The sequence below is a fragment of the Athene cunicularia genome (assembly GCF_003259725.1).
Source record: "Athene cunicularia isolate RWA chromosome 11 unlocalized genomic scaffold, athCun1 chr11_part2, whole genome shotgun sequence".
Lineage (NCBI taxonomy): Eukaryota > Metazoa > Chordata > Aves > Strigiformes > Strigidae > Athene > Athene cunicularia.
The window spans coordinates 2,525,667-2,539,401 of record NW_020799114.1 but is presented as its reverse complement, the minus strand read 5'-3'; the positions used below and the strand labels follow the sequence as shown (position 1 = coordinate 2,539,401).

Here is a 13,735-nt window from a genome sequence, read left to right as displayed (position 1 = left end):
CACACTGCAGTTTTAACTTTTCCACAAGAAAACTAGGGGAAAAGTGCTCTTGGAAAATACCGTTTTTGTTATGTCACCTATCTATACAGATGCAGACTCAAGGCATTTCAAAGTATTTCCACACAGATTACAAGGAATGAATTCCAGTTTAGCAAAAAAAAAAAAAACCACAATTTTCTTGTCTTTGCCAATTAAAAGCCTTGCTATCGTGATCGTGTTTCAATGAAAAACTGCACACTAATAATGCCTGAGCAGAAGCCTGCATCACCAAAACAGACTTCATGGCCTAATATGTACCTTCTAAACCGCATTCAGCATAAGAAAACATATTTTCACCATTACTTAAAACTACAGAAACAAAGATAAATCATTAGAAAAGGCAGAACTGAACTACCCACTTCAGCCGCTGCCCGTAAGAGCGTTTACAATTATGTAGCAACAAGTAAAAACATCTATTACTTGTAGTGTAACATTCATCCTCTGCCTCATAAGCAAGGCAATTACTCTCTTGTTTTCTAGGTCATAAGAAGCAGAAGTGGATGAACAGTTGCATTAGCAGTCCTGAACACAAGGGTTTAAATATCTTAAAGAGAAAAGTGTGCTTTAAAGAGGTAGTTAAGGCTAACAAAGGCACTCATACTAACTCATGCATTACTTGAATTTCAATGGCCACATTTTGAATAAAGTGAAATCCTGGTATGGAGAGCCGTAATTAGAATTTAACAGGGATTTTCGCCTTTCACAAATCGCAGGAGAAAAATGTGCATCTTGACATAAGAAAAGAAGCGATCCTTTATTCATGGTAACAAATACCAGCGACTACAGGTCCCTGTAAGGAAAAAGGCTCACTCCGACTCTGATTACTTGAGACAGCACCATGAGTAGGGACAATTTACTCTTTAAACAATACTTTGCTCACCCTGCCATTACCCTTACATACTGACATCAATCAGAATACACAATCCAAGTCAAAAATAGCACATCTCTAGCTCTATACAATTACCTATTGTAAGCTCCATTTTAAGACTGACGTTTGTAGACTTACGTGCAGTTAGAGGCACGAGCACAAGTGAAAGACTTGGTGTACTTGACATCCACCAAAAAAAAAAAAAAGCTTCTGTGCGCAGAGAAATCAATCCAGAAAGACCAATGAGTGTCAGAGAAAGCAGGATTACAAGTACCTGCTTTCCTTTTCAGCACTTAAATCTCCTTTTTGATCAAAACCTGAAGTTTACTTGTATGTTTGTTTAGCACAGGTTTCCAAAAACTTAATCAAGCTTTCACATTAGAAAGACCAGCCGTTAACTTTAAGCTTGGGGGAGCGTGGGGTAGTTTAGATCTCCTTGCCAAAGTCAGTCTTTACCAAAGTTTATCTCGCACATCTCTCTCCTGGAGCTCATTAAACTCTCACTCCGGTGGGATTGCCACTGAGAGGAAGTTCCAGCGGCCTGAGCAATGACTCCAGCATCCTCCTGGCAATGGGAGACTTCACAAGAGGAACTGAGTAACGGAGCAAGCTAGAAAATTAGATTCAGGCAAGACTACGTTATCCTAAACGCCCAAGTTCCAAATACTCAGAACCACCAGCAAATATAGGCACTTCTGGTACTTAACACTGGGTAATAACACAGCCACGTGGTTTCAGAAAAATCTCTCAACAGTTTGTGACAGCATATTGCCTCCTATCTGGTATTCCCTTCTCTCCACTATCCTTACAATAGGCGTCGCGTGCAGTTTAAAATTTGCATTTTGTTTATACATAACCTCCAATTCTTTCCATAAAGATCTAATTTCTATATACTCGGTAAAGATTAATTTAGCCCATATGTCTCGACTAACTGAGCTCATATACTATCTGATTCAGTCACACATCAAAGCAAAGCAGTTTCAAATTGGCCTAGAAAAATCACAAAGCTCTGATTAGTTCCAAATGGAGCACTTTGTTAGTGAGCTGAATGGTGTTATAACCAGTGAATTTGACTGCTTAAAGCTTTCATTCCAAATTTCAAATAATTTTTTCCACTGACTTAAACATACCAATAGTGCAAAGCTTTGGATTTATTTAGGAAAAGTAAAATAATGAAAAGCGTTTCGCAAATCAAAGTTTTATTTCCAAAATAGTAACAGCCTTTTTATGAAAAAAATAAATGAGGCCAAGCAAAACAGAGGAACAATAAGCCATCAGCTACAAACTGCAGAAGATACTGTCCTGGGAGAAACACTGGCAAAAGCTTAACAGTAGATGCCTGGGAAGGACCTGTCCAAATTCAACTGTAGAAACTCAGTGTCAGGTAAATTTTGGGAGGAAAGTTCATCATATCTGAACACTACTGTAATCCCTAGTTTGGGCTCAGCGCAACCAACTACAATAAGTAGTCACTAGATTCTGAAGAAAGAACATGACATTCCTGTGAGAGGAAGATTCTGAGAAGCGGCAAGCAAATTGCTCTGGACCTTTTAGGATGTGTAGCATCTCTGAAGAAAGCCAAGATGCCATTAAAGAACAAGCATCTGCTGTTCAAGAACTCTTAAAGGCTTGTTTTCTAAAGCAGTAACAGTCCACAGTTAAGGTGGATAAGCTGGCATCACAGAAACCAGAAATCTTCAGGCTGTGTTTAATAAATCACAGGAGGGACATTTTATAAATGCAGAAAAATCCATGAATCATTCAAGGTCTAAGAGGGTACAGCACCAAACATTTGAGTAGAAGACTTTGGATTTTTCAATTGAAATTATTTGAAAAGATCAGCAGAAACAGTCCATGAAGACTAATCAAATACAACAGCAATCCCAGAGAGTTAAAGCAATAGAAATATTCTTCACCATGCCTAGTTTACCCTTAGTACAGCATTTTGAAAGGGGGCCAGGGAGAAGGAAAGCCCTCTGTGGCACCTATCCACAGTTTCATTAGATTATTCACAAATTGTTTTAACATCAGAGTGGCCTGTAAGCTCTTTCAATGGCTCTAGAAGATGCACCATGGGTGCAGATGAGATTCTTAAACTATTTTTACTCTAATGTTGCATCTACTCCCTCCATAGGAAGGCATCTGGCTTACAGATGAACGTCTGATTTTCCAGATGAAAACCTGGCTTCTCTTGAATTTCAAGTGAAAGTAGTAGTCATAACTGAAAATAACAAAGAAAATTCACTACTGCCTCATGACTGAGGCTCAGCCTAAATTCTCCTGTGCCTCATTCTCCATAGTAATGAAGACAGTATCCACCCTGGTATTGGCTACTGAAAAGCAAATCCTTCCCAAGAAGGGCTAGACAGAAGGGTCACAGAATGCCTCCCTGAGGCCTTCCATCCACAGGAGTTAACCAGGAAGAGAAACAACTGCTTTGACTCAGGGGTCAAGGACAAACATGTCAATGTATCAGAAGTCATTGCTAGAACTTTAGCCATTACCACATTTTTCCCTTTTCATCTGCCAGCAAACTTTTGACTTTTTTTTTTTTTTTTTTTTTTTTTTTTTTTTTTTTCAGCCGTGCAGTGACATTCTTCTCAGCATCAGAGATGTGCTAAACAGGCACAGATCTTCTTGGGACAGCAAAAAGCAGTTCTAGAAAGCTCTCCAAAACCCTTGATCCATCAAAAAGCATACAGAAGAGGGAAAATAAATAAATAAATCGCACAACTGTCACTGGGAGCAGTTGCTTCAACAGGTGGTGTTTCTCTTGCAGCCACTGCACCTGAAGTGGCTCTGCCACTACCCAAGACAGTGGAAGTTGATATGGAAAAAGGTAAATCTGTGAAGCCAGATTCAGTAATTGTTAGCTTTGCTCCCCAGGGACAGTGCCTAACATTTAATATAGCAAAGCCTTTCATAAAAATAACAGGACTGATAGAAGTCAAACTTAATGCGGTAAGAATTTTACCAAAACAGCAATTATATGTTCCTTTTAAAAATAACTAAACAGAACACAGAAAATACATGGTTTAATAGCAAAGTATTTGCTGACTTAAGTTTGAAGTGAAGCCAATACTAAAAATCAACATAGCTTACCACCTAAATTGTAACCTGACTTATAATTTAAGGAAACAACGATATAGGATCCGAGCGAACAAAATACTGACTTCTATACCTAGTTAGACATGAAATTTAGGTCATGCATTACGCAGGAAAAGTGAACAAAATACAAAAGCAAGGAGTCACTTAAGTGAGATACTAGGGCTACAGCTAAAAGCCACACAAACACATTCTCACATTTATTACACAGGAAAACTTTTCCACATGATGTTTAGTTTTCAAAAGTGGCCAGCGATATACTGGGAAAGTCCCACACATAAACGCTTCTGCCAATGCTTTCTTTGGAAGCCTCCATTAACAGAGGGTTTTTCGTAATCATAAACTGATCGCCATGCTTGAGACTGATGCAGATAACATGTAAGAGTGCACCCAGGAATTAGAGTACTGAAGTCTTGGGGGAGAAAGAAAAACCCAGTCAACTCTATTCACTCCTGCCAGTTTCATATTAGTGAGTATTAACAGGAGCTTATTTTGATGTTAACACCAAGGTCTTTAACAAAGTGCAATCCTGTTTGCAAAAATGCTCCAACAGAAGGTTGATGGCAAGGATACAGCCCTTGCATGCTTAGGCAGATAAGCTGCTATTTCCCAACACAGAGGCATAACTCAGGTTCCCAAATAATTTTTTTTAAAATGCACTGTTAACACTCAGATGTCATTCTACCGATGCATGAGATTTGTTGCGCTTGGTTTTGGCCCAGACTTAGCCTACTGAACAATGCAGGGACCTGAAACTCAAAATCTACTGAGATTACAAAACCAGGAGGAGCAAGACTGAGCAAAGGTCTTCCTTTTAGGAGCGACAAGCCATTAGTTTGCCCAGCTGCTTGTGAAACCATAGCCTCAGGCACCAGTTCTACATATGCAAATACCTGACTGTTCTCCCTCTAGAAGAACAAAATTAAAAACTACTACTTTGGAGGATCTGGACTCTTCCACAAGGATGTTTAAGGAACAGTCAAACACACCCAACTTTTCACATATCTAGTGATGCCCTCAACACTGCTCCACACTTAGATTTACATGTGTTGTTGCTTTCTTGGATTGGGACATGAATGCAACTGGAAGTGTTTGGTTTGGGCTAGAAATTCATGTAGTTCCAACAGCCAGAGTCTAGCAGAAAAAAAAAAAAAGTGTAAGCACCAGGTGAAATCAAGTCAGGTGTGTCCATGTTTCTCCACAGCTACAAAAGGTCCCACACTTATTCTCATAGGAAGTTGGTAAAAAGGTATCCATCTTTGAACATAAAGTGTGAAGAGGCAATTCACAGTGAAATGGGATAATAGATCAGATGCTTTTGCCCTGTGAGACTATTACTGGAATGAAATGGGGCATGCAGTACTTAAATGCTACGGGACAATCACACACCTGCTACAAGGCTCCATTGTAAATTCAGTGGAGCAGATGGATCAAAAAAGTCTAGGTTGTATTTTACAGACTAATTTCCACTAAAAATCCTTTGGTTAAACAATTGTGAATACTATGTTAATACTAGGAACGTAAATCTACCACGGAGTAACTGGACTTTAATTACATTGTGCTGAGTGTTTGCCATTCAACACGGTCAAAAGAAGCATTTGAAAACACCTGGCAACTCTCCTTTGTGTAAAGATGTGCACTCACCCCACCAGCCAAACAAGTGAAGCTGCACTCTGCAAAGAACTTCCAGAGTTCTTTAATATTAGCTAATGCAGTGTTTTCTGCCACCACCACAGTCTCCAACAGTTAACCAGGGGAGCCTGCCAAACAGGCAGAATATGTGGGATTTCCCGCTGAAGAGATACACTGAGTTAAAGTTTGAAACAAAGTGAAAAACCCTTTATAAAAGGCAACAACAAAAAAAAACAACTATTGATATAATGCTACAAAATAACAGCCTGTTTCACCTGATCTTCCACGATTTACTACAGCTTACTGGACAAGCTGCAACCAGTTTACTTGCCCTGTGCTCATTCAATGCACTTTCATTCTAGATTTCTGGTGCATCAGGCATATTTCAGAAAAGACAGACGACAAGATACTTTCTTTTTCCTTCAAAACAAAAAGTCAAATCTGAATTTTACAAACCAATCATTAAAAAACCCTCAAAATCAAACCAGGTAACTGCTTGTAACTAGACCTTGAACGGGATGCTAATGCTCTATATCCCTGCACCGATGTACAACTACGTCCCCGTTTCCTCACCTGAATGGTACCAAAAGCTAAAAGTGTAGCCACCAGAAGGGAAGATTACCTTCCCAAGAGAACTCAAAGTGTTGCATGGTCCTATCTGCTACAAGCCTTCAGTCCTTGATGACTTCTGCCTTTACAGCCTTAATAATGTTGGCTTTAGAGCTACCATACTTACGTTGCCAGCCTACGGGTGGGAAATTGCCCCCAGGGTGCCAGTACATACATTTGGGAGGTAAAAAGATAGTCAAAGAAGTAATTCTAAAATCTGCTGAAGTATAATCCCAGCCATGATAACGTAAGCCTTTCTCTAGTAGAATGGATCATTGCCACTCTGGTCTCTTCTGCAAGAGTTCACTTATTAACAAGGTTGGCAGAGGTTATCTGACAAGTCACAAATTCACTGAATTGTATTTCTCCCTCCTCCCCCCTCCTCAATATCCATTAAGTAATGGCTTTAGCATAATAAAACTACTTATGGTGAGGGAAAAAAAAAAAAAAAAATTAGATGACACTGGAAAATAATTTGTAATAGGCATGAAAAATGTTCACTTTCACTATTTATCATCATGACTTGGCAGGTCTTTAAGTAAAATTAGGATCTCACTCTTAAGTAATTGATCTTATTACTTCTGGATCACTTCAGCTATTTACAAAAATCCTGAAACCCTACACTGGCCAGAACACCTGTTAAAAAGTTTATCCCTTCCACTCCTTATGATTGCATCATCTTACCAATGGGACCAAAGGAAAAATTTCATTTTAGCATAAGATAAAAGCAAGGAATTTCCATGTCTGCTCATTCCAAAACCCATACAAAGAAACATAGATCTGGACCATATCAACATCTCTTGACTAGATTTAATACTCATTTCAAATCTCAATAGGGAACAAGTTCAATTCAACTTGCTTCAATTCTTCTGATGAAGAATAAAGTCAGATTCTAGTTTAAGTGTGACAATGGTTCTCATTTCTACAGACAAATCAGATCTAGCACTTCTATAATAAGATTCTGTGTATTCACAGAAACTCTTATCTATATTCTTGGGTATAACATTCCTGTACTTGCCTTTTTTTTTTTAGGCAAAAAAGGACTCGACTAAGTAGTAAAACGGACACTGCAGTATTTGCATATAGAATATGACTATAATGTCCCTTTACCAGGGCACACTTAAGAGAAAAGTATGACAGGTACTGCAGCACTGAGAAGTCCATAGGAAAATCAGAGCTCCACCCTGCAAAAAGAGGCAGTGCTGTATCTAAAACCCAGCTAAAAGATGACAGGATCTCGGTTTTAGCAATTCAAACATTTAAAAATAAATAAAGCTAAACCAAATGGTTAAATACTTCCAAACAAGGATGCTGTTCAGTACCTTTGAAGTTAGACATTGGAATGCTTGTTAGGCGTGGTTAACTACTGCTGGCTCTGCTTTTCCAAGCAGGATCTGCATACTGCTTGGACAGATTCAACTAAAACAGTTTGAAGTCTGGTACAGTTCAAAATGTTCAATACCTCACAATGGGCATTTTTATTCCGGAAGAGATGAGACCTCCTTCAGTGTTGCTTAACTGACAACTAACAGTTACAAGGTAATTAGTAGGGGGAAAAAAAAAAAAAAAAAAAGGAGTAAATTAAAAAAAGTGAAGTGGAACGCAGTCTTACAACAAAAACTTCATTCAGCCCGTGCAAAAAATGGGAAAACAGCTCACGGAAAAAACAACATCATTATTAGCTCAACGCAAATTTTTTGGCTGCTCTGTCCCTGATGTTTGGATGTACAGTTCATATCCCAAGCAAACTAATTTAGGTTCTTAAATCCAAGTTCATCACGTAACATATGATTAGGCAAAGTGACTTTGGTGGTCTTTAATACTGTTACTATTGTCTTCCAAGGATTCCTTTATACGTTAAGCTCATTTCTGGCAATATTGCATGTTTGAGACTGAACCATTTTATCAGAGTCACAAAAACTTTTGAACAAGAATATCAGTAAGAAATGAGCCAGAACTGGAAGCCTCACATTTCTTAACTGGAACACCAAGAGGCATGTGTAATCCATGTTGCCTCAAGTACCCAGAATACTGAAAGGACACACAAAGATTGGCACATGTCACCAGCTGGAAGCTACGAGACCTGCCCCTACAGCTCCTGAGGTTAGTTTTATGTGTTTCTGAAAATGAGATCATTCCTGAGATAGCAATTACTGATAGCAGTGAGTAAACACCTCTAATCCTAGCTAGCAACTGCTATTAACATGGTAATCTACTCAAGCTATGAAATACCTTCAGTGGGTTAGGAGGCTAAAAATTAGGTTTTTCCTGATTTATTCTATCCCTACTAGTATAAAAGCTATATATAAAGCTAGCATAAAAGCCATAAAAGCAGCTGAGACAGATCCCTTAATAGCTAGATTGCTTGCTCTGTGAAGACTTAAGGACACAGTTTCAACCCAACAAGTAATAGTTTTTCCAGCTGATCATTCCACGGATGAAATAATCTCTGAATATTTCTGAATATGGCATATGTAACTGCCATCGCCTGTAGGAAATGGTGCAGAAAGGTGAAGGTATTTGAAATGGAACCCTCTGAACAACAGCTCTACACAGCTCCCAGTACATAGTCTTTAGTTATTTCTAAGTTTTAGATGAGCCTATGGAATTAGCACGGGTGAAAAATAGCATCTTATGCTATAAACTTGAAATAGCCATGGGTGCAATATTTGGAAGCTGACTAGGCAAGAGCCCTTTTTCCCATTCACAAGATATCAACCTGAAACAGCCACATAACTACAGTGTCACTGACTCTTATTTCCTTTCAGCTGCAAACAAACTGTAGTCAGACCTACTATTTATGACCCTGGTTCTGCAGCTGAAGCCACAACCAGATCATGGCAGTAAGTGCACTGCAGAGCTCCTGTCACAGCCAGCTAGCAGAGCAGGCACTAAGCAGCCAAAGCATTATCTTGTCTCCCTGATTTTACAGAATGATCTCAATGAGTAGATGAAACAACTCCAAGAAATACAAGGCGACAGATTCATGAATAACTTCTCCTCTGGTTCTGGAAGTTATGTCCTCGGCGTTACTAACGCATGTAGACTTCTTGATAGAAGAATTTAGCCCATGCAGAGATTCGTATCATCATGTCTAGATGAGAGCCAGTATCCCAGTAGGTCCTGGTATGTCATTGTCTACCAGACATAAGGTTCTGTAAAGTCAGCATCACTACAGAATAGACAAAACCATTAAGTTTTCACCTGTAGCAAGAAGAGATGTGTGTTGTGTCGTACACAACAGAAGTCTGAATGGGTGACTCAGGATGCTGGGAGACAGTTTTGAGGCATTTTTCCCTTCTCTGTGGGTCACCAATTCCTCCGCAGTGGCAATTTGCCTATCAAAGCACCCGGATGTGTACATGCACAGCAGGAGACATTTGGCTACTGGTGTCCGTGTGCCCCCATGCTTCCAGCTCCCACTCTCGGGTTTGCAGCTCTACGCACTGTCCATCAGCACAAAAACGAGCCTTCAGATGCTAGGCTCTAAGTGCTGGCCAGGAAACCATTCTACCTCCTTTGTGACAGAGGTATAAAAGCTGAATAGGCATCTGAAGGTGCAAACCCAGCCTGAAAAACTTGGTTGCATCATTTCTAGTTAAAAATAAGACCATTATGGTTAATCCCGGGCATAAAAGTTTTTAAAGAGCTAATTCTTCAGATACATACCTGGGTTTCATTTGAAGACAATTTGCACAGGTTTCAATTTTTAAAACCCACACAACCACCTGAGATTTTATGCCCACAAGCAAGAAGTTTGAAGCATCCCTGACTCAATTCCTGCAAGCATTGGCACCATTCAAAACCGGAAGAAAATACAGGACAAGACAAGGGGCAGAAATTACCATCTTTACAGAGACTAAAACAATAGCCTGCTGTAGAGAGGGCAGCGCTCTCCCTACCTAGGGCAAGGAAACTTAATGTTCATTTTGCACTACCAAGTAGAAACCATGAATCTAATAATTACTGACCTACTTAAAGCCAGCCACAGCCACCTTTCCCTGTAAAGATTCATATAATTCAAGAATAATCTCGAAAAGCACAAATTAAAGCAAAAATATATGGGCAGCTGTTTTGAGCCTCCTTGTAATCAGCAATTGCAGCAGAGAGTGAAAGACAACAGCAAAAAGCAGCGGCTCGCATCACTAACCAACTTTAAATGTGTTCACCTACCCAAAGCAACCTGAATCATGAAATGTTTACAGCAATTTTTATCGACTCTTCACTACGATACATAATTTATTTTTAAGAGATTTTGCTGTGAGATGTGAAAGAGAGAGGAGATGGAAACAGGACTGCAAGCTCCAATCCTCTGGAAAAAAGTTGTAGCTAATATCAAGTTGGGTCATATTTTAATAGGACTAAGCAGAAGCAGCACATTTCCATTTGTTTCTGCAAAGAGAACAAAGAGCACCATTCAACTTTTCCGTTGCATCTCCATGAATAAAGTTAAATGTAAAGGATCAGAAATTGTAACAGACCTCCAGTAATACAGAAAAACAGGTAGTCGCAGAAGTGTTAGTCCCCATTCCCACACTCGGCACAAGGGGAAGGCTGAAGGATAACTAGCCCTGCTCACAAAGAGCTTCCTATTTGCATGCCATTACACATCCACGCCATTCCAGCTCCCAAAAGTTTCTCAGGACCTCAAATGGTGGCCACTTCCCCAGCTCATTTTCCTAAGGATGAGCTCAAAGAGGTTTGGCACTTGAGAATTTAGGAGCAGCACTCACACAGTTCAACACACAGCGCTGACTTCAAGTACCAGCTTCGCGTAGCTCAAGCTGTAGTAAAGCAACAAGAGTGATGAGAAAATGCTGGCTCTGGGGAAGAAATTCTCCTCCAATTCTAAAGAGGATGAAGAGCGCGGGACTCTTGGCAGGCAGCAGCCCAGCGCAGCTCACTTTCTCTTGACATCTGCATTGTTTTTTTCTAGGTGATGTTACAACACAAGTATTGTCACAACATAACTTGGTAACATCACAAGATTGAGCTCCACAGTGCTGGAATTTATTTGTGCATATTTAAACAGTGCTGAATGGAGAAGGACATTGTTTTTTCCACTTGCTTCATCCAACTCCTGTTTTAAGCCAACTGCTCACTCTAAAAGTAGCAAAATGACCCAGCTATCAAGACTGAAAAAATTTAACAATCTTAAAGGAAATTTGCATCCGCTCAAACAAAACGCATATTCAAGAGACTCTGAAAGCCAAGTCACCTTTTTGTTCCCTCTCAACTATTCTGTACTAAGCCACTGGTATTCTTCAGTGACAATTTCTTAAAAAAAAATATGAAGAGACAAACCTTCAATGAGTTCAGAAGAAAAAAAGCCAAATTGGCTGTCCCGTACGCCTTATTGCTGGCCTGAAAAATGGTAGGAATGGCTTCTCCGTCCATCTTAGATTGACATAAATAGTGCTGGAGTTTTTGAGCTACGTAAATCGTGCACTATTTGTGAAGCTCTGAAAGCATGCTCTAAAAAATGTTCCTGCCTGCATAATTTCATCTTTTTTTTCGCTTGTCTTATTTTGGGAAAACTTGTGTATGATTTACAGTCTTTCCTTTCAAACCTAGGGTCCATGCATCTTTTGAATAAGGGAAGTTGCAAGTAGTTAAATACCTGAAAGGAAGCCTTTTCTGGTTTTAATTATACCCTTCTACATTCTGTGTGAAATATTCTTTCCATCTATATTTTATTCACGTAGAGCTTTAAATTGAATAAAGAGGCATTCCCACACCACGTTCTTTCCCCTTAAAACAAAATGTCAGGAACAAGCACTGTTCAAAGACATAGGAAGAGAAGATTAAAAGAAACACTAAGTTTAATAATACTCGTCTTAATTTTACAGTTAAAGCGGCGGTATTCAAAGGAACACGAAATTGGAAGGAAATTTTTATCCGGGGGAAGACAGAGCATAGATTTCTGTCTCGGTCTGAAATTCAATGCTCAACTTAATGAAATCTGTACTGAGCCCTCAGGAACAGCTTTATTTAGGATACTACTCCAACACAGGGACTTTCACAGCCTTTAGGTATACACCATCTTCCCCAATAGAAGGGGAAGGTTGTCACTCGCTGACTGAGCCCGTACATCCTCAAAAGCTACAGCCTGTTAACTGATCACATGCACCCACTTAACTGGTACTTAGTTTGAACTTTCAAGCAGGTTAAATTCAGTCAAGAAGACTGTTTGACTCCCTTATTTGTAGCAGGCTAAGAGCACTTAAGCAGTCAGTAACACATCTAATTACTAACAGCACCTCTTAAAATGTTACTGTCTAGCTTAATTGCTGGCAATTGAATGAACGAACAGCAAGTTAATGACGGTGAACCACTGACACCAAGATCAATACCCGAGAGATTCAGGGTGGCAGGCAACCACAACCTTTCTTGTAGTATCAGAAACTCAAAATGTTTGCCATCACATTCGTCTGTACAAAACCCAGACTCACCAAGATGCCTTTGCCACTGGACAGCTACTCCCAAAGCTGATCCTCCTTTCCAACTTCTTCCAGAGAAACTTTTAAACAGATGCTTGTTCTCCAATCTAGAGATACTACATGCTTGTTTCCCCTACTAAATCACTGTCTTCCACGACACTGGCAGGACCGTCCCCTCAGCAGAAGCAATCAGTTAAGCTTTATACTGCTGCCTGTTGATGAGTTTCTGAACCCCCTTCTCGTTTAAAATCCACGAGCCCACAAAACTCTTTTTGCCCTCAGTTGACCATCCCCATCGTCAACCAAGCAAGTGATCTCTGCCAGCCATCACCAGGATGCCCGTGCTAAACGAAAGGTTTAAAATCACTGCTGGAGGCACGACCCAGCGCCCTACAGCAGGGCCATTATGGGGTGCAAAAGCAGGATACCCACCTTATGGCAGCCAGGATAGGTTGCCATGGTGTTGAGGGTAGAGGTGCTGGGATTCTTGCTGGTGCTGGCCATGATATTCTGGATCTGGGTGAGCTCTTGCCTCAGCACCTGTTTCTGGTGGAAGCTGAAAGCTGGATGGTTGGATGCCATCGTGAAGAGCAACAGGAACTCGTCCCCTGTGCGGCCCTCATTGAGTTGTAGCCCGTAGTTGTTGATGACCGAATCGATGTGGGTGAGGGTACGGAAGAGGACCCCGGCCGCCTCTCGGTGGGCAGAGCCGAGCAGGGCGAGAGAGACCAAAAGTTTGCTGCGCACCACCTCGTCCGTCAGGTTGGTGAGGCTCCCCAGGTCGGCGGGGTTGTTGGCCTTGATTTCGGAGTCGCGCAGGGAGTGGTAGTCCTTGCGGGCCAGGTCCTCCAGGCAGGCGCCGAGGAAGCGCAGCTCCAGCGGGATGCAGAGGTCCAGGAGGCCGCAGAGGAACTCCACACGCTGCGGGGAGGGCAGCTCGGAGAACCAGCGGTACACGCCGTCCCGCTGCAGCCGCGGGCACCGCTTCTCCACCATGGTGCTTCGCCGACCCCCGGCCCGCAGGGAGCACACCCGGGGGGGG

The 13,735-nt window shown here is 40.9% G+C and overlaps 1 protein-coding gene across 1 annotated transcript in view; it reads right to left on the bottom strand.

Annotated features, from left to right (window-relative positions):
- ZCCHC14 (zinc finger CCHC-type containing 14) overlaps positions 1-13,729 on the bottom strand; it is a 54,706-nt gene extending 40,977 nt beyond the window's left edge. Inside the window, exon 1 of the mRNA XM_026857026.1 lies at positions 13,126-13,729. Within this exon, the coding sequence (XP_026712827.1) occupies positions 13,126-13,689 (564 nt within the window). The 5' untranslated portion in view covers positions 13,690-13,729. The remainder of the gene's footprint in view (positions 1-13,125) is intronic.
- Between the last annotated feature and the right edge of the window lie 6 nt (positions 13,730-13,735).